This window comes from Neoarius graeffei, chromosome 20 (genome assembly GCF_027579695.1).
Source record: "Neoarius graeffei isolate fNeoGra1 chromosome 20, fNeoGra1.pri, whole genome shotgun sequence".
Lineage (NCBI taxonomy): Eukaryota > Metazoa > Chordata > Actinopteri > Siluriformes > Ariidae > Neoarius > Neoarius graeffei.
The window spans coordinates 42,728,346-42,754,616 of NC_083588.1; the positions used below are offsets into that span (position 1 = coordinate 42,728,346).

Here is a 26,271-nt window from a genome sequence, read left to right on the forward strand (position 1 = left end):
GGAACAAAAGGAGCGCGAGCTGTGGCCGGAAACACACAGACACGCGTGTCGAGCGCGCGCTCACTAACCAGCCCTGACGCTCGAGCGCAGGAACAAAAGGAGCGCGAGCTGTGGCCGGAAACACACAGACACGCGTGTCGAGCGCGCGCTCACTAACCAGCCCTGACGCTCGAGCGCAGGAACAAAAGGAGCGCGAGCTGTGGCTGGAAACACACAGACACTCACACGCGTGCCGAGAGAGAGAGAGAGAGAGAGGGAGAGAGAGAGAGAGAAGGGCCGTGTGAGAGAGTATTATGAAGTGCGATGGCTTGGTGCGACCGTGCGGTTCAGCTGCTCCTGGCCACCGTGGGCTCCTTCGTGGCGTTTAGCCTCATGACCATCGCTGTCGGCACGGACTACTGGCTGTACTCCAGGGCGTACATTTGCAACGCGACCAATATCACATCAGACGACACTCAGTCTCAAGCCAAGAAAACTCGCGGCGATCTCACGCACTCCGGGCTTTGGAGAATCTGCTGTATAGAAGGTAACATAAGGGTCAGAGACCTGATTCTTCTTCTTCTTCTTCTTTTAATCTGATGGAAAACACAAACAGTGCGAGAAAACTTGCAGTAAAATCTGTATCACATTCGGATCGTGTGTGTTCAGACCCCGTGATGAGCGTTAAGACGCATTTTAAGAATGTTCTTTGTTTTGTGCGCAAAAAAGGCGTCGCGCGCGTCATGTCACTAGCGCGTGCACCCGACAAACACAGAACGTTTCCCGAACGTTAGGATTCGGTTATTCTTCAATTATGTGTGTGGTTTTAGTGTCTGTGTGTGTGTGTGTGTGGACGGGCATTTCATAACGTCCTATTTTGGCTAACAAAGTTAGAGGTGTTTATTGGATCAAACTTTCTGTTCTGAGACCATAAAGCATCCTAAAAACAAGCTTTTAACACTTTTTTTTGTTTCAAAAGTTCCCAGAACAGGGCCGTTGCTACTGTAGACATTAAAGCTCTAGGCCGCCTCACCAAACACCCCCATACCCATATCCATCCATTATCTGTAGCCGCTTCATCCTGTCCTACAGGGTCGCAGGCAAATTGGAGCCTATCCCAGCTGACTACGGGCGAGAGTCGGGGTACACCCAGGTTATCGCAGGACTGACACATAGACAAATAACCATTCACACCTACGGTCAATTTAGAGCCACCAGTTAGCCTAACCTGCATGTCTTTGGGAAACTGGAGCACCCGGAGGAAACCCACATAGACACGGTGAGAACATGCAAATTCCACGCACAAAGGCCGTCGCCAGCTGCTGGGCTCAAACCCAGGACCTTCTTGCCCCCATACCCATATCCATCCATTATCTGTAGCCGCTTTATCCTGTCCTACAGGGTCGCAGGCAAGCTGGAGCCTATCCCAGCTGACTATGGGCGAGAGGCGGGGTACACCCAGGTCATCGCAGGGCTGACACATAGACACAGACAACCATTCACATTCACACTTATGGTCAATTTAGAGCCACCAATTAGCCTAACCTGCATGTCTTTGGACTTGTGGGGGAAACCGGAGCAGACACTGGGAGAACATGCAAACTCCACACAGAAAGGTCCTCGCTGGCCACTGGGCTCGAACCTGGGACTTTCTTGCTGTGAGGCAACAGTGCTAACCTACACCACCATGCTGCCCCCATACCCATATCATTTAAAAAAATTTTTTTTTTAAAAGCTTGCTGCGTATGAAATGTGCTATTGTAGGCTTTGTGCTTAACCAGCTTCCATTGCTTTGCTCATTATTATTGCCACTGCCATACTCATAGCACCGGTAAAGGTAAAAATGCAAAGATGCGTTCATGAATGTATGAGAATATTTATTTAAATAAACATGAACCTCAACAGGTTTTACAAAGTAAAGCCTATCTGTATGCAAATAATAGCAACCACAGACGCACAGAATGTGCACCTTATATTTAGGGACAGAAAGTTGCCTCCGTTGATGCACCTTGAAGTAGAAAAACATCCACTCTGTTCCTGATATTATTGATCTAAATTAACCATAGGCTATTTTCAGGATATACTGTCTTTATTTCTAAGCTCATGGTCATTATAAGGGCCATCCATCTACATGCTATAATGATATAATCTGTGGGTTTTTTTTTTTCCAGGACATTCTAGGTTATGATAATATTTACATCAGGCTCTTCTATCAAAGAAAAACATTTTGCGTTTATGAATCTTCCCTGTTCTTGAATGTATGCCACTATAGGGAGCATGGCAACCGAAATATCTTTTCATACTTGTGTGGAATCTGGCAACATAAATATCATGATAGTGGGATAGCCTATTGTATGTCTTAGCAATAATTTGTAAAAATATATCATGTACCAACATAACTACGTAATGTAAGCTACATTAGAATATCAGTCCAAAGTTGGAGACAAATTGTTGCTGTAATTTGCTGTTGCCGTGATTTCAAAACCGGATTACTTGAGAAAGGCAAAAGGCACAGATGAATACTTTATACCATTTGAAACGGTAGGGACTGCTGTTTATTTTGATGTATGGTTTGTCGTGTAAACTCAGGAGTTAGTGAGGTCTTGCACCGACAAGAACGGGTGTGGAGATGGACGCAGAGCTGTATGATTAAATTTGATGTGAATTCATTGATGTTAATTTTATCGCAAACTGTTCATCACAGCAACTAGTGGGCAGCACTGTTGGGAAGCTCAAGTCATGTGGTTTCACATGATATACGTATGTTAATTGTGTGATGAGTATTCCGATAGCAATTTAATAGAGACGAACGGGTGTGATTTGGACGCATTGGTCGTGCACGGTTATTCTGCAGTGCCAAAGACATTACTGTTTCTGAAATGTGATCAGGAAATCTTACTGGGCCACAGCAGATATATATTGGGGCACGTGCCCTAGTATAATGGGTCTGGCGACACCGATGTCCCAGAACATTCCTTTGTTAAATAAAACATGAAATGGTTCCCAAAATATAACCAAAGTAGAACCAGATACTGTACTTATGTTAGGAAAACATTGTGTGTTTGTTGGGAATAGTACTAACAAGGGATACGATACAGCAAAAATATCATACCATGATACTCAAAGGCATTTTCACAATACCCAACATGCATCACTCACTCACTTACTTAGGCCGCCCACAGGCGTGCCTGCTGTCTCACACGCCAGTCATCCCGATTGTCCGTACATGCTGCGAGTTCCTCTTTCGTGTTGACACCAACACCATCTTTCAATAAGTCGATGTATGTCTTGATTGGTCTACCACGATGTCTTCGACCATGCACAGATTCCCACAGTAAGACTTTGTTGGCTGCAGTCTCAGAATGATGATGACAGTGACCAGCAACACCCATTCTCCTGACAGCTATTTTGCTGCAAATAGATGGTAGTTCTCTATACTGAACTGTGATCTTGGCATCTGACACTGAGTACTGCTCTTAGCATTTCTTGTACAAGTACCATTTAGTGATGGTAGCTTTCTGATCCATATAAAATAATAGCACTATATATATCACGATATTTAGTTTTCTAACCAAGCCAGGCCAACAGTATTTACAGTATAGCTTGTATAAACAGTACTCTAAGCAGTTTACTAATCTCAGTACACTGACCAATTTCATTACTCATCATAATTATTAGTAAAACTCCTTATTAGTTGATCGATGTCAATATCACACACACACACACGTGTAAATATATAAATCATACACGTAGTAAAAGAAATAATGAAGTTGGTCAGCATTATTGAAGTACAGACAGCATCTATGCTCTATCATTGGTGATACTGATGTCATATCACTATCATATGGTGTATGTTCATGAAATTTATCACAGTATGTGACTTTTCTGAATATAATTTCAAGCATAATTAAAAACATGGTAACGAAGTTTAGCTCAAGAAACTACCCTACCCAAAACTCATAAATGTTTATAAGTTTAGCCTTCGTGTCAGAGCTTGAAACATCTCTCTTTTTCTCTCTCTGTGCTTCTCTCTCTCTCTCTCTCTCTCCCCTTTGGTTTAGAGAGGGGTGAATGGACTGCAATGCATATACAGTCAAGAGTCTCCTCTTAAGTATCTGCCTTCATTCATGCCTTTATTGTATTTGATGCTGTTGCTTGGCAACAACGTGTCAGAAATTGCTATGGTAACATGGCCAAGGTTTTAAAAATAGATGAATCTATCGCTTCTCGTCATTGTCCACCAAAAAAGAAAACGAGACACGCATTACGTTTTTGTTTCTCCTCAGTGCAACATGATGCTGGTGACCCTGAATCAAGAGGACTGCTAGCGTTCCCACTCATTATCTCACTTAGCCTTGTACACAGAACAGAGCAAGTGCCATCTAATCATAAAAACATCACGATCCATCATACATGTGCAAAGAGAATGATGATAATAATAATAATAAAAAAGAAAACATTAAACTCATTGACAAAGCAAGTGCTTTTTTTCGTGACTGAGGCATTTGTGTTCCTGGAGCTCTAACAAGCTTGCCTGGTGTGCGATTATACCTATCCAGTCAACAAGCGGGTGATCACATCATGATACAATAGCATCATTTATCAGTCCCAAGTAGCGAACAGCTGTTCTGTAGAGACTAAGGCTGTGAATAAGACTCAACGTGCTGAAAGTTGAACCAAGAATGGAAACTGAAGTCATCACTGTATTACATTCGGGATATTTTACATATCCTCAATGTATTTTCTTTAAGATATAATTGAACATAATGTAGGGATGGGCGATATCAATATTATGATGACAATACACTTTTCTGATACATTAGTGGAGTCATCAGTACTTTTATAAAACCGACCAACTCCACTGTTACTCTGAGTAACAAGTAGCTAGTTAGATGATCTATAACTTATTTGTGCAAATTTTAAATACAGTTGTCACCGGATGCTACTGTTATTTTGTTTTCTACTGTTTTACCTGGCAAAAGTATGTATTATGGAATAAATTTGCCATATCTCTTTTGTTCAAGAATATGCTAATTATAAATCAACGCAGGTTGGCGAGGCAGAACTTGAGGACATTTTGATGCGAATCCCTTAAAGGTCAATGATCAACCCAAAAAGGGCAAGACAGCTTGAGCATCGATATATGGCTGTCAGTTGGACTTATCGCAGCCCATGAGATAACATTTGCTTTGGGTCAATATAGATCTGAGGCTTGAGTGTTTGGATTTGTTTTCCCTTGGTGATATAATCATTCCCGTTGCCAGGTTTGGGGATGTTTCAAGGGCGGAAGTGCTGTCACTTCTCCATTCCCAGTGTGCACCACAGATGTGTAATTAAAATGCAGCACTGAAAGGCCACGCAGTCTCTAATTAGCCATCGGGCTTGAATTCTGTGACTGAGTAATGGGAGCGATTACAAGTTTGGAGCATGTGCCAGGCACAGCCTTCAAGCTCTTGACCTTCCCTTGGCTCATTCTTGCATAATTTGGGACCTAGAGGAACCATTGTAAGGACTGTAAATAAATAAATAAATAAAAGTCTCCATTTGAGGTGTAACATAATTCTACTATATGTATTTGTATTATTCCAAATACCCATATTTGTATCTGAATTTAAATCCGAAGTGGGCGTGGCATAAACCAGAAGGGATTTTTTTTCCTTTTTTTATGATTTATTTATATTAAATATGACCCTCCAATGTGACCCAGGAAACACTGGAAAACCCCAAAGGTAGAAATGCCAGCACTGTCAGCCTGGCGTGTGAATTCTGACACTGACAGTTCCTCAACCTCAGCTACATCACTCGAGTTCATAACTGATCTCAACTAGGGATGTGCTAGAGAGCTTGTAATACTGCTCTGAGAGTTATTAGTTTTGTTTGTGCCTGTCTACAATGTGTTTTTTTTTAACAAATTCAGTAGGATCTATTTACCAAAAATATCAACAAATTCATAGACTACGTTCAGACTGCACCCTGAAACGACCCATATCCGATTTTTTTGCCCATATGCGACCTGTATCCGATTTGTTATTGACAATCTGAACGACACAGATCCGATTTTTTCACATGCGACCCAGGCCGCTTGGATATGTGGTCCTAAATCCGATGCATATCTGATATTTTCACATGCGACTGCAGTCTGACCGGACAGGTCGCATTCACGCGACCTACACGTCATCAACAAGAGACAAACGTCACTATTCTGCGTTGGCTAATCCCGCCTCTTTGGTGGAAAACAACAACATTTGTACAGTTTTCAGAATTTAAATAGACTTTTATAGAATTGATCAAGCTAATGGTGGATTTGGTAGGGACCTGGATGTTGATCTGTTAGCCTGATTAAATAAAACAGTTTCTATAACTGATTTATAACTTAAACCATCCTGTATTACAAGATTATAAGATTGTTCTGGAAATTTCCAGTAATTTGACACCTTCGGTCTCATTAGTCTGCTGCCCACATTAATCAGATTATTGTGTGAGTTCCGCCGCCGCCACAAAAACCACATCACCAGGTCTCGCCTCATCTCCATAGCAAACTGCACTGGTGTTTCTGCACCTTGAGCCAGCGCTGAGAGAAGTTGCAGAATTCAGCTGGCTATAAACAATCTAAATAAATATTTATAAAAATGTAGAAAAAGTTTATTAATATGACGAAATAAATATGTGCAAATTATTAAGCCTGAATTAAGAGTTTGGTAATACAGCGGCCGTATCCCAAATGACTGCCTACTGAAGCTCGAGTGCACTATATAGAGTTTAAAAATCCATTACTTCCTAGTAACATGTAGTGCACTTATATAGAAATTAGAGAGACATTTAGGAGTCAACCCTCGTTACCAGGCTACACGTTTTCATTTCAGTTCAGAAACAAAAACGCGCACGAGACCTCACACTTTAACACCAACCAGATAATTAAACAAACAAACAAACAAACAAAAAAAGAAATAATTAAACTTGAAGAGTGCGCTTTTTTTTGTTTACGTATTACGTAGATGTGCTTATTACGTGTCAATTTGCGCATGCGGGACACTTTTGGGTCGTTTTCCGTTCATATTGGAGATCGCATACAAGTCTCATATAATTGGTAATGTGAACGGCCTAACAAAAAAATCGGATTTCACAACATGTTTCAGGTTGCAGTCTGAACGTAGTGTTAGCTTAATTTAAACCACCACAACCAGGACCAGGCTAAGGATAAATGAATGAACGCTGCATGTTCATTTGAATGAACGATGAACTTGGCCTTTGTTTGGCCTGCAAGCTTCATATCTGACTGCTTGCTCATACTCGATTGAAAGGAACAACCTCATACGTATGTGACTTTCTTGTTGCTTCCTGCACAGTCCCATTCCCCATGCACAAGTCTAGTCTTAAAGGGTAACTCAAGTCATTTTTAAACCTGCTTTATTTCTTAATTAACGTGTTATTCAATTACGTTTTCGGTTTTGTTAACCTTATATTGTGACTCGTATTGGCATATTATATTACACTTATCGGCCTTTTCGGTTTTTAGCCATGTTGAATGTAGTTTGTATGGTAGGGTGACCAGATTTCCCTAGTCTGAAACCGGGACGCTTTTGCACGCGACCATGCTCGTGCACGCACACCTTTTTTTATGTAAACGTGACACTCAGAGAGGTGCTTTTATCATTTTGTTGAAGCTCACATTTATCAACATCTCACATGAAATAAAGCAAACAGGCATTTTGTTATCTAGTAGCATAGTGGTATACAGATCAGTTAAATTATGGTCAGACAACAGATTTTGTAATGGCTGAGAATAGGCCAGGCTATGTCCATAGGCCACATTTAAACTGATTTATTTCACCTGTTTGTGAGAACACCAAGAAGAATGCATATGCACATGTAGGCTATCTCTCTAAAATTGTATGCACTATAGCATGAACTTAAAAAGTAGATATGTGACCTCAACATAGCCTCGGTCAGAATCAACCTTACTAACCATTCCCCACAACTGAATGAATAAAGCAAGAAGATGTGCACAAAAGTGAACACTTTAATGGAAGGTGCAACAAGCTGTTCAATATGGCCAAACTGTCAGAATGGTATGTTAAACAGAAACAAAAAAGAGACAAGTGATTTGAGAATATACACTACGGAAGCCGAGAGAGGCCCTTCATATAATCCTTTTTTTATTCACCTTGTTATCCCGAGATAGCGACATAATTAATTCAGGATCTCGAGAAAACAAAACCGTTATTTCGAGATCTCGAGAAAACAAAACAATTATTTCATGATCTCCAGTAAACAGCTGAGAAATGGTTCATTCAGGTGCGCCAAGAGACTTGTGATATGCTGACTTTGGGGCTATTTCTCATTCTGTATAGACTCAACTTTGGTCATTAGAATGTCTGGAATAATCGATCACCTAATAAGGCAATATTTTGATCAGGGGTTGACACAGGGAGAGATTGCATTGTCCTTTAATAAGGGATAATTTCAAAATTAGTCCGCGGCACCTCCGCAGAAGACTGGCCCGGCTTCGTTTCCTCGAGATCCTGAATTAATTATGTCGTTATCTCAGAATAACGGTTTTGTTTTCTCGAGATCTCGAATTAGTTGTGGTGTTTTCTCAAGATTCTGAATTAATTATGTCGTTATCTCGGGATAGCAAGGTGAATTAAAAAAAGATTATATGAAGGGCCTCTCTCAGCAGTAAAGGAGGAGAGGGCCGACAGCCCAAGGAAAGCCCCCACAGGAGCGCACAGCATTTGCAGCATAGGCTACCCAACTCGGCACAAGAACAAAACACTTACAGTGTGTGCAGTCGGCTTCATGCGCATTGTTCTGCACCTCTCGGAGGAAGGGGTAGGTGCCCTGTAAATCTTTGGAAAAGGTACATTTTCTTTTTGGCATAATTGCTGCGGCATTACTACTGCCAGCTGCTAGACAAAGAACATTCGCGCTAGTTAATGTTTATTTTATTGTTGCATGGCAACACGTTCTGTTGTCTGGAATAATGTGGCTAAATAAACACCCATGCCACAGGGCCAGGGAGCAGTAACCAGGAAAGTTTGCGATTCCTGTCAATTCATCAAAATAGTAAATGCAGACATTTCTCCGCTAATGATTCCCACGCTGCTCAGTCGCAAACGTCGTGAGTGGCGAAAACCGGGACATATCCGTGTCCCGACAGACTTTTGTCGGGACTCGGGACACACAACCCCAAATCGGGACTGTCCTGGTAAAACCGGGACGTCTGGTCACCCTATTGTATGGTCTACGGCAGGCGTCACTTATCCACGCGATCTTCACAAGACTTGTGCGAGACTTCAGACGTGAAGTGTCAGCGCCGCCATTTTGAAAACTGTTTACACAGTGGCCTCATCTCGATATCATTCCAATTTAGATTAATTTCAAGATTTGTCAGCTTCATCAGTGATGGAGATTATTCCATACGACTTCGAACCAATGTGGCGTAGAGAAGAGTTGGAAAGATGACAGGATAAGGACTAGTCCGTCGCGCTGGTATGTACGTCATTACTGTCGCGCAATTAAAACATGCCAGATCAGGCGGCTGGTGGGTTTCCAAAATGATAAATACATGAATGTATTTTTGTGATAAATACATATTATACTGAGCGCATTTCCCACATAATCCTCACTAAGGTTTCGGACAGCACTACAGAATGGCATCCACACTATATAGTGCCCTATATAGTGAGTAGGGAGCGATTTTGGACACAGGGAAAACTTCCAGCTTGATTCCGTCAGCATTCGAAGGAGGGCGCGCGCGTCTTTTGACAACGTTGACAGATGTCGGTCGCTTTGATTTTCCGCTGTACGTTTTACTTCCGTCCTACGATGTCTCGCACAGGTCTCAACGAATCTCGTTTACGGCCATTGTTTTGACACATGGACTGATATATTACAGAGCATATTTCAAACACTCAGAACTTGCTATAGCAGCGACAAAATAGCCGTCAGAAATGCATTCCTACATTGAATAAAATGAGATAAATAAAATGTTAATGATGATAAATTTGCCTTCAGTTCCCCTTTAACCAGGTACCCTGTGAACCTTTCAGATGAGCTTTCTTCAGATGGGTTAAATGCAGAGAGGAGTTTCACAAGTGTACAGTACGTGTGATGAATAAAGTTCTTCTTGTTCTTTAATATATATAATCTGTTCATTCCAAAGTGCTCTTCAAAAAATCCAAACAAGTCATGATAGAAACAGCACGATAGAAAGTTTCGCAGATCCATGATTGGCTGTATCATCTTAATTCACAGGAACAGCAAAGTGCTCCCATGTGTTAAGTCGAGCCAGTGGTGTGACAGCTGTAGGCTGTGCAGGGAGCAGTCTTGGCGCTGCATGTGTCAGCTGGGGAGGTGGGTTTGGAAAGGGTGGGCTCGCTGCCTGCTGTATTAAACCACGATGAAGATGTCATAGGCACCCTTGGAGACATTATGGAAATCGAATTGTTGAGGTTGCCATGGAGAACATTCGCTCAGCACAGAGTGCTGTTACCTCCAGGCAGGCCTGAGGGACCAAGCTCTCATTTTTTCACACATTGTCTGTCTTCCTCTCTCTGATGAGTGTTTCTGTTAAGCGAGGGGCTTTATTTCCTCTTTATGAGACTGGGCGCACTACAGACACCAGGCTAATAATTGCCACTCATAACACAGTGGTCTCAAGTCACTCAATTCGATGTCTCTTCACACACTTTGTTCTCTACAAGGACTGAACCACATGTCTGATGGATTTTAGATTGTCTACATTTGTATGAATTGCTTTTCAGTTTGACTGCCTGAAGGAACAATTAGATGTCTAAAACTATTAGTAGGATGTAAGGGTGTATGATGATAAGAGGTTCAGGTTCAGGCAAGGAAAACTGGTCAGATATATTTGACCAAGGAAAATTAATTGAATGGGTTTTAAGTGTTAGATAAGCACTGTGTTTTTCTGCTGTAGACTGTCTAGCACTGCTCAGAAATAGCTGAAACTAAAATTTAGGACATTCAAGGCCAAAAAATGAAGTGTTTTTTTGTTGTTTTTGGGGTTTTTTTTCTCTCCATGTTTTTATTTATTGCTTTTGAATGAAGGATAATAACTAAGTAAAATAAATGAGCTCAAAAGTTGTTTTTTTTAAGAATTATGTACATCGCAAGTAATGTAAAACACTTACTCAGCACCACTAAAAAAAACACATCAGTGCAGAAATTTTGTAACCAGACATTCCAGTATAACTGAGGAACTGATCCTGTAGTGCTGGAAAATGGTAGCCTAGTAAACTAGACCCATCCGCCTGCGGCCAAAAATATTTTTTGCCTAGCGAGTGGGTCTAGCCTCGCACCATATAAACAAAAACACCCCGGGCATCAAATCGTGCCCGCCAATCACAACGCAAGGTTTTTGTTTGGATTCTTTGGGCTGGCTTTTGCAGGAGTGACGACAAGGCTGCGCGACGCTGGAGAAAGCGCAACAGGGAAGATGGCTACGGCTAGTGAACAGCGCGCGTTTGACTCCGCTTTGGAATCAGTTTTAGAAGAATTAGACTTGGAGTTTTCGTTGAAACATGAGCAGGAAGAGGCTCTCCGCTCATTCCTTTTCAAGAAGGACGTTTTCGCTGTTTTGCCGACCGGCTATGGCAAAAGTCTGATCTACCAGCTGGCTCCGCTCGTAGCCAAAAGGATGGGGCTAGTTTGTGCAGTACGAAGAATTAATAAACAGCTTTGAAGCATTACTTTTTGATTGTTTCTTATTTTCCCGTTATTTTAAATTTAAGGGAAATTATTTCACCAAACACCACTAAATAAAAACTCTCAAACAGTTTAAGCAAACCCTTGAAAAACACTTGGAAAAAAATGTGTATGTGGTACAGACTCCAAACTTGTGGTCATTATCTCCAAACTTCTTAATATCTAGAACCTGTTTATTAATTAATACGCATTTTGAAAAATTATTTATTTCAAGGCCTCCCCCACTGATTTCTGTCGCTCTGACTACGTCACAGTCACTGTTGCGCTGATTGGTCAGAGCGTTGGCCTATACGCACAGAGACAGTTTGAAAGACAGCGGTTTGTTCCTCCTACCCCCTTCGGAAATGTCTACGGATCGAGGCCAGACTAAATATTCACATTTAGTCTGGCTTGCCAGGCTAGGAAAATGGTAAATTGTGAAAGTGGCTGGAAATGCAGACTGAGTAATGAATTGCCACCACATTTGGGCTTACAAGATTGCATATGTAGTCCCAAGTTCAAAATCACATTTTTACACCTGTAAACCCAGGTTACTGCAATGAACAGGAGAAACATATCTGGCAAATTACAACCTGGAGACCTTTTTTGGGTTCTGTGTGATTAAAAATAGCCCAACCGTGGAGGATTTTCCCTACTTTGGTAGCACTGAAAAAGTTGCTGGTGATGTTGATGCACCGTGCCAGGAGATCAAATGGCAAAGCACCTGATTACTTCAATTAAAATAATTTTGTGATATTACATTTTTGGTTGGTGGCACGGTGGTGTAGTGGTTAGCGCTGTCGCCTCACAGCAAGAAGGTCCGGGTTCGAGCCCTGTGGCCGGCGAGGGCCTTTCTGTGCAGAGTTTGCATGTTCTCCCCGTGTCCGCGTGGGTTTCCTCCGGGTGCTCCGGTTTCCCCCCACAGTCCAAAGACATGCAGGTTAGGTTAACTGGTGACTCTAAATTGACCGTAGGTTGTCTGAATGAATGGTTGTCTGTGTCAGCCCTGCGATAACCTGGCGACTTGTCCAGGGTGTACCCCGCCTTTCACCCGTAGTCAGCTGGGATAGGCTCCAGCTTGCCTGCGACCCTGTAGAACAGGATAAAGCGGCTACAGATAACGAGATGATGAGCTATATTATTTATTCATTTTTTTTAAACTCTGTGGTTGGTTAATCATTGCATGCTCACATGTCTTTCACATGTTGATCTTATATTTGGTCATTACACAGGAATAGCGCATCAGATTCCATTTGATTAAAAACGCCATAAAGCCGGTTTTGTTTTCTTTTTTCCTTCTTAAGGTTTTTTCTTTCTTTCTTTCTTTCTTTCTTTTACAACCTGCACACAACATTATGTATTCATGTACAGTCTTGTCATCAGTGGGAAGACAAATGGAGAAGTTGGCCAAGGTCCAGGCTGAGTGGGGGTCCAGATGATCCATTGATATGTAAATTAGGCCAGTTTGATTAAAATAGGTTGGACAAAAACATAGGTTTTATCCTGTACCTGTTACCATCAAGAATATTCACAAATATCATACTTGGAGTGGTAAATGCATAAAATGGTACGTTTACGTATAAAATATTTGTCACAGTTTTTCATATACAGTAATGCTGCTCTTGCTATCTGAAGACAGCTCACAGAGCAATCCTGAAAAAAGGCGCTTTTTTCCTTTTTTTTTTACAATGACTAGACGAGAAAACGTGGCCTAGTTTCTCAGACCTATTTAATACTAATTAATTTGATGCTACTTTTTAACTACCAGACCCAATTAATGGCAAGCTGGGCCACAAAAGCTGTGTCAGAAGGTGCAGTCTGCCTCCCTTCACATAGACCTGAGGGAGAGGAAGACACGCTGCTGCACATTGCTGATAAACTGTATTTTAACAGTAGAACTGTTTGAGATGTGGGGTTTACATTGTGCAGAGAGCTATTTAGTAACCGACATATTACATCATGATATGCTTTCCAGGGAGAACTGTGTTCAAACTGGTTTTCTACATATCTCTTCTGTTAGTTTAGGTGAACTTTAATAAATGCATTGTTCCCTCTGAAAGTACTGGAACAGCAAGGCCAATTCTTTTGTTTTTGCTGTACACTGAAGACATTTAGGTTTCAGATCAAAAGATGAATATGAGACGGTAGATCAGAGTTTCAGCTTTCATTTCCTGATATTTACATCTAGATGTGTTAAACGACTTAGAACATGGCACCTTTGGTGAGCAAAAATATTGAAACAGATAGTCTTAAAGTAAATTTAAGTAAGTAATCTGTACTTATTGACTGAGTGAGAGGGCTGGATGGGAAAATATTTGGCTTGAGGTCATGCTGTATAGACCTCACTGCACTCGGTCCATGCACATGACCAAGAGCCAAATATTTTCCCATCCGGCCTGACCTAACTCGGTCAATAAGCATTTTATCATATGACCTTTTTTAACTAATATACACAGTGGAAAACAAGGAACAACAGTGTGCAAAAAACAAACCCATCAATTTTTTATCCCCCGCTGGCCGAAAGGCCCGTAGGGGGATTATGTCATGGCGATGTTTGTCCATCCAGCCGTCTGTCCGTCCGTCCCAGGAAAGGGAACTCACCTTCTGAAATCAACTCCTCTCGTGATTTTTGGAGGAATTTCACGAAACTTGACAAGAGGCATTGTTTTATGTCGGTACTACGCACATGGTAATTTCGTTCAATTCGGCCACATTTCACCAGAGTTACAGCCCTTGATTAACAAAATTATCTCATCTCATTATCTGTAGCCGCTTTATCCTGTTCTACAGGGTCGCAGGCAAGCTGGAGCCTATCCCAGCTGACTACGGGCGAAAGGCGGGGTACACCCTGGACAAGTCGCCAGGTCATCACAGGGCTGACACATAGACACAGACAACCATTCACACTCGCATTCACACCTACGGTCAATTTAGAGTCACCAGTTAACCTAACCTGCATGTCTTTGGACTGTGGGAGGAAACCGGAGCACCCGGAGGAAACCCACGCGGACACGGGGAGAACATGCAAACTCCACACAGAAAGGCCCTCGCCGGTCACGGGGCTCGAACCCAGACCTTCTTGCTGTGAGGCGACAGTGCTAACCACTATACCACCGTGCCGCCCTAACAAAATTATACTTTGACAATTTCACGAGAGTGTGTTTTCCTTCTGAAATCAACTCCTCTCACAATTTTTGGAGGAATTTCACCAAACTTGGCAAAAGGCTTTGTTATAGGACAGTAATACACATATTGCAATTTTGTTTGCAATATATTATAGCGGAGTATATTGTGCTCTTGTGTTTCATTGACAGCAAACCATTTATATCGAGTTATCAGATGAAGATTGAACTGACTGGAAAGTCTTCTTTCCATTTTTTCTGAGGTCTCTGCACTTTAGGATTTCCTTGGACTTTTCAAAGTCTTCATGTTTCAGAATGTTTGTCTTACTGTTGTTGTCAAGGTAGCATTGAATACTTCGCGAAAAGGAAGACAAAGTGTCAGGTCCACAGTCTGAATTTCCTTTTTTTTTCACTTGTATATAAAAACTACATAGCAAGCTGTCTGGCTCCTTAGAGGGGATGACTGTTATGTCTCTTTCCTCCTTAACTTCAGCAAGAAAGCTTTTGAAAACGTTCATGTCATACTTAGTTTTTTTTTTTTTTTTAACTGTGTTTTCTTGTTGTTGCCCTTGTATAAGGGTCTGTCTCAGAAACTGGTCTCTCATTTGGGACATTATGGTCAAAAAATTTTTTTATAAATAATTTTAAATAATTTTACTTTTTTGCATTTACTTAACACTCAATGTTTCTTTTGTCATGTTTAATAAGAATAAAGATAGCATCTTGCTTTATCTGGCCTCCACTGTGGAAATTTTTAACGATGTTCTGAAGTTCACGCGCGTAACATGGAAACGTGTTTAAAAACCCTCTTTAATAACCAAGGAATATCTTTTTCTGTACATATTTGTTTCTGTAAATGCAGTTATTGGACAGAAAAACAAAAACATATGTTATTTTTAAATTTTACTCCTTAGTTTCGAATGTTCGTCAGTTATCATACATTTTATTAAACTTTACTTTGTTGTGCCTGCAGGATGTCATGTAGATACACCCCTTATTTTGTACTAAATTATCAATTAGCATAATGGTAATACACAGACAAAAGTTTGAAACCGTCACACAATATCCCATTGATTTATTCAATTATTTGCTTTTTTCCATCACTAACGTAACATGGAAACATTATTTTACTAGTTTCTTTTTACAGTGAAGATAATTACTTATCACATCTGAAGAAGTTGCAGATTTACACACTGCATTAAAATGTAATCATTCTCACAACTTAAAGTTAAATTATATTTTGATTACAATTCAAATGTTTTTGTAAAATTGATTTCCATATAAAATAACTCCATCATGAAGAATTAAAGCCCCTCCTTCACAGATGAGTGAAAATATTGAATAAATTTCCTCTTTTTGATTGCTTGGGTTAAAAATGCCAAGTTATGATGACTGAATTGATTATTCACTTAAATATGAGTAATATGATACATTTTGGGTATTTGATATGGCGAAATAGGACACAATGGAAAAATCAAGAACACACCGGAAAGATGAGAATAACGGTGGTGGTAAAAGAACAGTGACTGTACCGGCTGAAGGTCACGCGGGTCTCTGCTGCGGCACGCGAGCAACGGGACATCACTACCGCACCGGACGGAGCGCGAGGCGGGAGCGGGGCAAAATGACTGGCCGTAGATTCTATCAAAAGTTCGATCTTTAATTGACCGTGGTTGCAAAATATTGGCTAAAAATACGTAAACACTACGAAATATGAAAGTAAGATGAAAAAAAACATTCTATTGCCTTATACTGCAAGACTGAAACAAAATAAAACTGTCAAAACTCACCTTTTCAGTGATAACGTCCGAACAGATCACTCGCGTAACAAAGATCGCAAATGGAAGCACGATCAACTTCTAACTGTTGGAGTGGAAAATTCCATTCTACACATGCAAATTGTTAATGTGTGTCCTTCCCCGCACACAAATAACACGCTACGGTAAAAAAATAGACCACAACTCATTTTATAGCTCAGAAATTCATACAAGACCAGCTACCATCGTAACATATTCTGTAAGAAACATATTCTATACCTACTTTCAGCTTTCGTTTTAAAAAACAAAATCGCAGATTTATAACTAAATTTGTATATGGCATAGTGATTTTAAGTTGCTACTTTTGGTGAGGTAGTGACCTCGACCCTGAGGCTTTCCGTTTAGATCAAAACACACGATCGTATTGGTTTTGGGTCTGCGGAAAATGGAGTTACAACAGAGATCAAATATTTTGCATGATGTTTTTACTACAGTTATGATTATTCTGTGAGCGCACCAATCCTTAGGTGTATAAAGTTACAACTTGAAATACAATTAGTGATAACTGTAGACTTGTCAGTGGACTACAACCTTTTTAAGGGAATGCGATGTAGTCAACCATTTATCATGTCCCAGATCAAGCCGCCATTTTTCCACAAATTTGCAGAATTTTTGCCAAATTCTGAATGGAGTATTCGCATCAAAGATTTAGCTTTATCTGTATTTCTTTCAGCATTTTATTTCAAATTAAAACCAACATCACCATTCAAAACCGTATAGTTTATTGACTGTGAGTATATTTAGTGGGGGACCCCCACAGTACCCAGTTTCTGCGACAGACCCATAAACAAGTGAATTTCTTTGCTCGAAAGTACCTTTTTTCATTTCTGTGACAATTTCAGCTTGTTCAATTAGGTCTGTGTCTGATAAATCATCTGGATAATAAAATTCACTTTCACTGTGCTCAGTTGTGTCGCTCGTTTTTCAAAGTAACAATTCAGCGCAAAATGAAAACGGTAGAAGTGAGGGAAACGGATCTGGGGTCACATATGGCTTTTTATGGACCGGATTCAAAAACCCGTATCTAACCAGTCACGTGACTTTTCTCATTGGTTTTATTAAGAGCGCGCGCGGGTCCGTACGGGTCACAAGATAAAACTTAATATTTGGTTGCATATCCCAATACCTACATCAAGCCAGTGACCTATTGACATCACCAAACTGTTGCATTCTTCTTTTGTGATGCTTTTCCAGGCTTTTGCTGCATCTTTTTTTAATCTGTTTACTTTGGGGGGTTTCTTCTTTCAATCTCCTCTTCAGGAGGTGAAATGCATGCTCAGTTGTGTTAAAGTGTGATGATTGACTTGTCCAGTCTAAAACCTTCCACTTTTTCTTCTGATGAAGTCTTTTGTTGTGTTGCAGTGTGTTTTGCGTTATTGTCCTGCTGCACGTTGAAGATCCTCCCAATTGGATTGGATAGGATACATTTCTCTGTAAATTCACAGACAATGTTTCTGTTGACTTTTGAATTCATTCTGCTGCTACCATCATGAGTTACATCTTCAATAAAGCTTAGTGCAGTGGTTCTCAACCTCTTCTGCTTCAAGGCCCACCTTTTCATACTTGGCACGAGTTGGGGCCCATTAAAAAAGGTCGCCAATTATTTTGGCTCATCTATTCTATTAGAATTTAATAATCTATTGTAAAGTGTACTAATGTCTTTGGACTGTGGGGGAAACCAGAACACCCAAACACAGGGAGAACATGCAAACTCCACACAGAAAGGCCCTATCGGCCACTGGGCTCAAACCCAAAACTGTGAGGCTACAGTACTAACCATTACACCACCATGCCACCCATGACTAACTCGAACTTTATTAATCTTTAGGTCTCAACCAAGGAAGCTGTTACCGTATCAATCATTTTCCAGATGACAACGATTATGACACTGACAGCTCAGAATACCTCCTACGTGAGTGACATACTTTTAAGCCATATTTGGCCATTTTAAACTCTGTTTCAGTTCTTCACTTGTAATATGCATGTCATTCTTGAAAAACAGAATTAATGCAGAATTTCATGAGTAAACATTGACCAGGTTTTGTGTGTGTGTGTGTAGGTATAGTTCGTGCCTCCAGTGTGTTCCCCATTCTCAGTACAGTTCTACTGCTACTGGGGGGGCTGTGTGTGGGAGTAGGACGCATCTACAACAAGAGGAATAACATTTTGCTCAGTGCAGGCATTCTCTTTGTGGCAGCAGGTAAAACGCTCACAGATTTACAGTGATTTAAAGATTTACAGATTTACAGCAAAAGTTTTCATCCCCCTTGGTGTTTGTCCTGTTTTGTCGCATTGCAAGCTGGAATTAAAATGGATTTTTTGGGGGGTTAGCACCATTTGATTTACACAACATGCCTACAACTTTAAAGGTGAAAATTGTTGTTTTACTGTGACACAAACAATAATTAAGATGAAAAACAGAAATCTGGAGTGTGCATAGGCATTCACCCCCCAAAAATCAATACTTTGTAGAGCCACCTTTTGCTGCAATTACAGCTGCAAGTCTCTTGGGGTATGTCTCTATTAGCTTAGCACATCTAACCACTGGGATTTTTGCACATTCCTCAAGGCAAAACTGCTCCAACTCCTTCAAGTTAGATGGGTTGTGTTGGTGGACAGCAATCTTCAAGTTATGCCACAGATTCTCAATTGGATTGAGGTCGGGGCTTTGACTAGGCCATTCCAAGACATTTTAATGTTTCCCTTTAAACCACTCCAGTGTAGATTTAGCAGTATGTTTAGGGTCATTGTCCTGCTGGAATGTGAACCTTTGTCCCAGTCTCAAACCTCTGGCTGACTCAAACAGGTTTTCCTTTAGAATTGTCCTGTATTTAGTGCCATCCATCTTTCCTTCAGTCCTGACCAGCTTTCCTGTCCCTGCAGATGAAAAACATCCCCACAGCATGATGCTGTCACCACTATGCTTCACTGTAGGAATGGTGTTCTCAGGGTGTTGGGTTTGTGCCACACGTGGCGTTTCCCATGATGGCCAAAAAGATCAATTTTGGTCTCATTTGACCAGAGAATCTTCTTCCATGTGTTTGGGGAGTCTGCCACATGCTGTTGGGCAAACTCCAAATGTGTTTTCTTAAGCAATTACTTTTTTCTGGCCACTCTTCCATAAAGCCCCGCTCTGTGGAGTGTATGGCTTAAAGTGGTCCTGTGGACAGGTACTCCCATCTCTGCTGTGGATCTTTGCAGCTCCTTCAGTGTTCTCTTTGGTGTCTTTGTTGCATCTCTGATTAATGCCCTCCTTGCCCGGTCTGTGAATTTTGGTGGGCGGCCTTCTCTTGTCAGGTTTGTAGTGGTGCCATATTCTTCCCATTTTGCTATAATGGATTTAATGGTGCTCCGTGGGATATTCAAAGTTTGGGATATTTTTTATAACCCAACCCTGATCTATACTTCTCCACAACTTTGTCTCTGACCTGTTTGGAGGCTCCTTGGTTCTCATGTTGCTTGCTTAGTAGTGTTGCAGAATCAGGGTCCTTCCAGAGCAGGTTGATTTTATACAGATATCATGTGACAGATCATGTGACATTTTGACTGCACACAGGTGGATCTTAATCAACAAGTTATGTGACTTATGAAGTGAATTGGTTGGACCAGCTCTTATTTAGGGGTTTCATACGAAAGGGGGTGAATATCTATGCACACTCCAGAATTCTGTCTTTTCATTATAATTATTGTTTGTGTCACAATAAAACAACAATTTGTACCTTTAAAGTTGTCAGCATGTTGTGTAAATCAAATGGTGCCAACCCCCCAAAAAAATCCATTTTGCAATTAATCATTGTAATGTGACAAAACAGGACAAACACCAAGGGGGGATGAATACTTTTGCAAGACACTGTATAAGTCTTTCTTGCGTGACATAGTGGCCTATAAATCATTTGCATGGAAGATTTTTTTTTTTGCCAACAGTACTCATATTTGCATTAGGTATTGGTTTGATACCACTCGTAAAATATTCTACAATACCAAGATCTGATACCACATGATGCTGTGTTACATAAGATCTGAAGGTATTTCACAGACTACAAACTGTACTCTGCGAAAATATCAAGACGAGATATTACTGGATTTTTGTTTTCGTTGCGAGCAGCACATATAGCAACCATCATAACAAAACTAAAATAAAATGTTCCAGGAAGTCCCTGATTGCTTAATACTAAGTAGGTTACTCGTTTTGGTATCAGTATTGGCATTGATAAGTACCAGAAACATGTATTTGGTCTGGAAAAATAAATGTTATTGATGTATCCCTAATTTTTACTTTTTTATTGAATGTCAGTGGGTTTAATTTTTGAACAAAATGAAATTAAAACATTCAATACAGTTTGAGCAAGAAGAGCATACAATATCAGTTCTTTGCACTAATGTCTCTATAATGTTTTAGGTTTGAGCAACATTATTGGGATCATTGTTTACATCTCCAGCAACACTGGTGATCCCAGCGACAAGCGCGATGAGGACAAGAAGAGCCAATACAATTACGGCTGGTCGTTCTACTTTGGGGCTCTCTCATTTATCCTCGCGGAGGCGGTTGCTGTCCTAGCTGTGAATATCTACATCGAAAAGAACAAAGAGATGCGCTTTCAAGCACGACGAGAGTTTGTCAAGTCTACCTCGTCCTCCTCGCCTTACTCACGCATGTCCAGTTTCCGCTACAGACGGCGACATTCACGTTCCAGCTCGCGCTCCACAGAGGCATCCCGTGAGGCCTCTCCAGTCGGGATAAAGATGGTGAGCTCCGTGCCTCTGGGTGAGATCAACATGTATACACTGAGCAGAGACCCGCTGAAATCGGGAACTGACAGTTCCTATAGCCCTGAACACGACTCTGGGTTCCTGCAGGTGCACAACTGTTTTCCCAAAGACTTGAATGACAGCATCAACAGGAGGACAACACCAGTATGAGATAACTGAATGTTATAGAAATACAATGTCTTGGCCATATAACCTGGGAGCACCACTGAGGCCTAAAGGCTTAGTAGAAGCACTTGTACAATTATTGCGATGATTCAACTACCTAAGGACTACTACCTTTGATGGGGGAATTTGAATGGGTTTCAACGACAGCATTTGATCCTTAAATTTCAGTTCTACCAGTGTTTTGGCCCAAGTGTTTCCTCCTTGCAGTGTTGGTAAGAAAGGATTTAAGAGCTGTGAGAGATCTGTATAGCTAATTTCATTTTACAAACGATCTTTGAATAGTGCATTGTGGAATTATATAAAATGTGAAATTTCAACAAACAAATCCACTTTCATAGGAAGTCTGTTCTCTGTATGAGTCATGGATGCAGTGGAGATTCAAAATTCACCATTTTAAATATGACTGTCCAAATATAAAATGGTGCTACAGGAAGTAGTCTCACAGATTAAGCCTTCCCCTTCTTGTGTATTTTGTATATATTGAACCCTGTATTGCCTTGTCCATGTCACATGTCTGTAAACGCAACTGTCAGAAACTAATCTGTGTGCCTCTGCTGATCAGGATCAGCAATTTTAGCTGATCCAATGTGTAGGTATTGTCACTGCAGAGTATACTGTGTTTAATTTGTGAAACTAGAAATAACTTAGGCTTACACAACTGAAACTACAGAGTGATTAGGATACAAAGGAGAAAATACAAGGCAAGCACAAGGTATTTCAGTACTGTGAAGCTTTATATTATATTTTTTATAACAACATTGATAATATGCCGTTAGCTGTCAGTTGAAAACCACCTACGTGTCCTCTATAGTGAATGAATTGAAGACGAATGCTATTCCACTGCCATCATTCTTGGCAACAAGGACCTTGGGGTCTCAAATATGGGTTAAATCAAAGTGTATTCTGCTGGTGTTATGAATCAGATGTGGATGTAATCTGAATGATGTCTGTGCCTCTCCTCCATGCCAGTTTAGCCCTGTGTAAATCGGAATTGTGTACCACTGGGACTGAGACATTGTGAAAGTCTAAAGATAAACGTTGGGCTGAGAAATGTCAGACATCCACAGCTGAAAGAAGCCGTCAGCATTGAGAGGCATTTCAATGGTGCAGTCCGTTTGCAGATAACAATCTAGGACAAAGAAGAATAAAAGACTGTCAGTTGCATCAACGAGGCCAAACCAGCGCTTCTTCCATGTCTTAGTTTTGTGAGTCTTATGATTGGAATTCCTTTCAAATCTGCGTGCCAGCCAGAAATGTACTTTATTGTTTTTCTCAATATAACAGCATATCTGTGGTACAACCTCTTACTTTGTCATTTATGTTTACAAGGACACTTATGGTGGTGAGAGAATACTGTATAGTTCTCAGTCAAGTGGATATTGCTGAATGACTCATCATGGTACAAATCATCTCAGTTACTTGTGTATATATGACTGCCTTCATTTACTAAGACATTTTTTATATGAGCTTACAACCATGCCTGTGCCTAGCATGGTGTATGGTTGGTTGTCTTGAATATTGGCATTTCCTATGATCCTTTTGACTGTGCGTGCTATAGCTATTATAATCAAAGTGGTTCCAAAGGCTTTTCTGGCATTTTGGTAACATACTCAGAATTACATGCCTATTTATGCTCTGTCTTTCTCAAAGATGACATTTTATCTTTTCAATTTTTCTTTTCTGGTGTTCTCAGTATAATATTCCTACTAACAACGCCACTATAACCTTGCTCACTTAAATAAATTAAATCAGGGCACATGTTTTGCTTGTATGTGTATATTTTATTTCATTTGGGTTGAAACATATGGTCCAACAACAGCTTTTCAAATGAAAATGACCTACTGAGCTGAAAAATGCCACCATTGTTCATTTATAGCTACCTGTCTACAAATTCCCTACAACCTGATGATGGACCTGCTTTTATGATGCACACTGAGAAAAATCAAATGGTCTATGCTCATCTCATCTCATTATCTCTAGCCGCTTTATCCTTCTACAAGGTCGCAGGCAAGCTGGAGCCTATCCCAGCTGACTACGGGCGAAAGGCAGGGTACACCCTGGACAAGTCGCCAGGTCATCACAGGGCTGACACATAGACACAGACACCTACGGTCAATTTAGAGTCACCAGTTAACCTAACCTGCATGTCTTTGGACTGTGGGGGAAACCGGAGCACCCGGAGGAAACCCACACGGACACGGGGAGAACATGCAAACTCCACACAGAAAGGCCCTCGCCGGCCCCGGGGCTCGAACCCAGGACCTTCTTGCTGTGAGGCGACAGCGCTAACCACTACACCACCGTGCCGCCGGTCTATGTTCAGATATGATAAATTAAAATGAAAATCAAAATGATATCAGTCCAAAGTTTGCATCTTCCTTCCTGAATATGGATATTCTCTAATATATTTAATATGCACCTTGTGCTTTTATTATTATGTGTAACCCCTTGTTTCCTTTGAGCTGTTTTTTATTCTCCTAGTTGTAATATTTGCCCTCATGTTCTTCCTAATGTTTTTCAGGATGAACTGTTAGCATGCTTGGCCAATCTATACCTCTGGAGGCCAAGAGAGTCACAGCAAAGAATTTTTAAGAATATTATCTTGCTGATGTTGCTTTTTTTTTTTGTTTTGACTCTTGTCTTATTGACATCATTTTAAAACTTTACCTTCTGATATTTCTTTGTAGATGAGATGTAAAATTAATATAAAACATTTAAAATGTAAAAAATACTATTTTCACAAAGAAACCATGGGAGATGTCATCCATCCATCCATTTTCTTCCGCTTATCCGAAGTCGGGTCACAGTGGCAGCAGGGTATTACAGGTGTCCTTCTCCCCAGCAATGCTTTCCAGTTCCTCCTGGGAGATCCCAAGGCACTCCCAGGCCAGATGAATTGAGATATATATATATATATATATATATATATATATATATATATATACACACACACACACAGTGCTCAGCGTAAATGAGTACACCCCCTTTGAAAAGTAACATTTTAAACAATATCTCAATGAACACAAACAATTTCCAAAATGTTGACAGGACAAAGTTTAATATAACATCTGTTTAACTTATGACATGAAAGTAAGGTTAATAATATAAACTTAGATTACACATTTTTCAGTTTTACTCAAATTAGGGTGGTGCAAAAATGAGTACACCCCACAACAAAAACTACTACATCTAGTATTTTGTATGGCCTCCATGACTTTTAATGACAGCACCAAGTCTTCTAGGCATGGAATAAACAAGTTGGCAACATTTTGCAACGTCAATCTTTTTCCATTCTTCAACAATGACCTCTTTTAGTGACTGGATGCTGGATGGAGAGTGATGCTCAACTTGTCTCTTCAGAATTCCCCAAAGAAAATAATTTCTTTACACCACAAAGGTGAAGGCTACAAGAAGATCAGCAAAGCTTTACTTATCAGTCAGAATACTGTAGCAAAAGTGGTACAAAAATTTAAGAAAGGTGGAACTGCAACCGTCTCACAGAGATGTCCAGGTCATCCACGGAAGTTAGCACCTCGACAGGAGCGTCTTCTGATGAGAAGGGTTGAAGAAAATCGGCATGCAAGTTCACTGCAGTTATCTAAAGAAGTAGAAAGCCAAACTGGGGCGACTTTTTCCCGTGACACAATACGGCGTACACTGCAGAGGAATGGCATGCATGGATGCTGTCCACGAAAGAAGCCTCTCCTAAAGCCCAGGCACAAAAAAGCCCACCTAGAGTTTGCCAGGGCCCATGCTGACAAAGACGAAGACTACTGGGACTCTATACTCTGGTGGCAGTGTCCTTATGTGGGGCTGCATGAGTGCTGCTGGTGTCGGGGAGCTGCATTTCATTGATGGCATCATAAATTCACAGATGTATTGCTCTATACTGAAAGAGAAGATGCTACCATCACTCCGTGCCCTTGGTCGTCGTGCACTTTTCCAACATGACTAAACACACATCTAAGGCCACTGTTGGATTTCTGAAGAACAGGGTGAAAGTGATTCAGTGGCCAAGTATGTCTCCTGATCTGAACCCAATCGAACACCTACAGTATGGGGAATTCTGAAGAGACAAGTTGAGCATCACTCTCCATCCAGCATCCAGTCACTAAAAGAGGTCATTGTTGAAGAATGGAAAAAGATTGATGTTGCAAAATGTCGCCAACTTGTTCGTTCCATGCCTAGAAGACTTGGTGCTGTCATTAAAAATCATAGAGGCCATACAAAGTACTAGATGTAGTAGTTTTTGTTGTGGGGTGTACTCATTTTTGCACCACCCTAATTTGAGTAAAACTGAAAATTGTGTAATCTAAGTTTATATTATTAACCTTACTTTCATGTTATAAGTTAAACAGATGTTATATTAAACTTTGTCTTGTCAACATTTTGAAAATTTTGTGTTCACTGAGATATTGTTTAAAATGTTACTTTTCAAAGGGGGTGTACTCATTTATGCTGAGCACTGTATATATATATATATATATATATATATATATATATATATATATATATATATATATAAAATATATAAATAATATCTCTCCAGCGTGTTCTGGGTCTACCCCGAGGTCTTCTCCCAGTTGGACGTGTCTGGAAGACCTCCAAAGGAAGGCACCCAGGAGGCATCCTAATCAGATATCCCAACCACCTCCGCTGACTCAGCGGCCCTACTCTGAGATCCCTCCAGATGTCTGAGCTCCTCAACCGAT

The 26,271-nt window shown here is 40.7% G+C and overlaps 1 protein-coding gene across 1 annotated transcript; it reads left to right on the forward strand.

Annotated features, from left to right (window-relative positions):
* Positions 1-210: 210 nt before the first annotated feature.
* Positions 211-23,262, forward strand: cacng4b (calcium channel, voltage-dependent, gamma subunit 4b). The gene is made up of 4 exons (XM_060902620.1): positions 211-526; positions 18,453-18,536; positions 18,684-18,824; positions 21,024-23,262. The coding sequence occupies exons 1-4, from the start codon at positions 304-306 to the stop codon at positions 21,542-21,544; spliced, it is 969 nt and encodes a 322-aa protein (XP_060758603.1). The 5' UTR covers positions 211-303; the 3' UTR covers positions 21,545-23,262.
* The last annotated feature ends 3,009 nt before the right edge of the window (positions 23,263-26,271 follow it).

What these genes read in the sequence shown, in the direction of transcription:
- cacng4b (XM_060902620.1), top strand. Translation starts at nt 304, where the DNA reads ATGGCTTGGTGCGACCGTGCGGTTCAGCTGCTCCTGGCCACCGTGGGC. An exon ending in GAGAATCTGCTGTATAGAAG is followed by an intron (nt 527 to 18,452) that starts GTAACATAAGGG and finishes ATTAATCTTTAG; the next exon opens with GTCTCAACCAAGGAAGCTGT. An exon ending in CAGCTCAGAATACCTCCTAC is followed by an intron (nt 18,537 to 18,683) that starts GTGAGTGACATA and finishes GTGTGTGTGTAG; the next exon opens with GTATAGTTCGTGCCTCCAGT.